Here is a 641-nt window from a genome sequence, read left to right as displayed (position 1 = left end):
CCCCCGGGTGTCCCCTCAGCGGACAAGTGCATCCAGAACGTGTACCGGGGCCTGCGGCTGCGGCGCAAGAGCACCCAGGAGTACATGGGCATCCTCTGCAACCTCATCCTGCGCGACAAGCTGCCCCTGGATGACATCCGCGCCAGCGTCACCGAGATGATGGCGGGAGGGGTGGACACGGTACGGGGCGGGGACAGGGTCCTGGTTGGCGCTGAGTGAGGCATGGAGGGAGAGGGTCCTGGCTGGTGTTGAGTGGGGTAGGGGGAAGGTCCTGGCAGGTACTAAGTCAGACAGGGAGCAGGTCCTGGTTGGTGCAGAGTAGGGCAGGGAGAAGGTCCTGGTTAGTGCTGAGCTGGCAGGGAGGTTGGCCAGGCGGAAGGTCCTGGCAGGTGCTGAGTGGGGCAGGGGGAGGGTCCTGGTTGGTGTCGATCCAGGCAGGGTGGCTGGGCAGGGGGAAGGTCCTGGTTAGTGCTAAATTGGGCAAGGAGCAGGTCCTGGTTGGTGCTGAGCTGGGCAGGGAGGTTGGGCAGGGAGAAGGTCCTGGCAGGTGCTAAGTAGGGCAGGGAGAAGGTCCTGGTTGGTGTTGATCAAGGCAGAGTGGCTGGGCAGGGGGCAGGTCCTGGCAGCCTGACCCGGGCAGA

At 64.9% G+C, this 641-nt stretch overlaps 1 protein-coding gene across 1 annotated transcript in view; it reads left to right on the top strand.

Annotated features, from left to right (window-relative positions):
- Positions 1 to 641, top strand: part of SEMA7A (semaphorin 7A (John Milton Hagen blood group)) — a 33,525-nt gene that overhangs the window by 31,106 nt on the left and 1,778 nt on the right. The window contains 2 exon segments of the mRNA XM_008641973.2: positions 20 to 215; positions 452 to 497. Coding sequence (XP_008640195.2) covers positions 20 to 215; positions 452 to 497 — 242 coding nt within the window.

This window comes from Corvus brachyrhynchos, unplaced genomic scaffold (assembly GCF_000691975.1).
Source record: "Corvus brachyrhynchos isolate BGI_N302 unplaced genomic scaffold, ASM69197v1 scaffold309, whole genome shotgun sequence".
NCBI lineage: Eukaryota > Metazoa > Chordata > Aves > Passeriformes > Corvidae > Corvus > Corvus brachyrhynchos.
The sequence above is the reverse complement of the archived record's forward strand: the minus strand, read 5'-3'. Positions and strand labels throughout refer to the sequence as shown.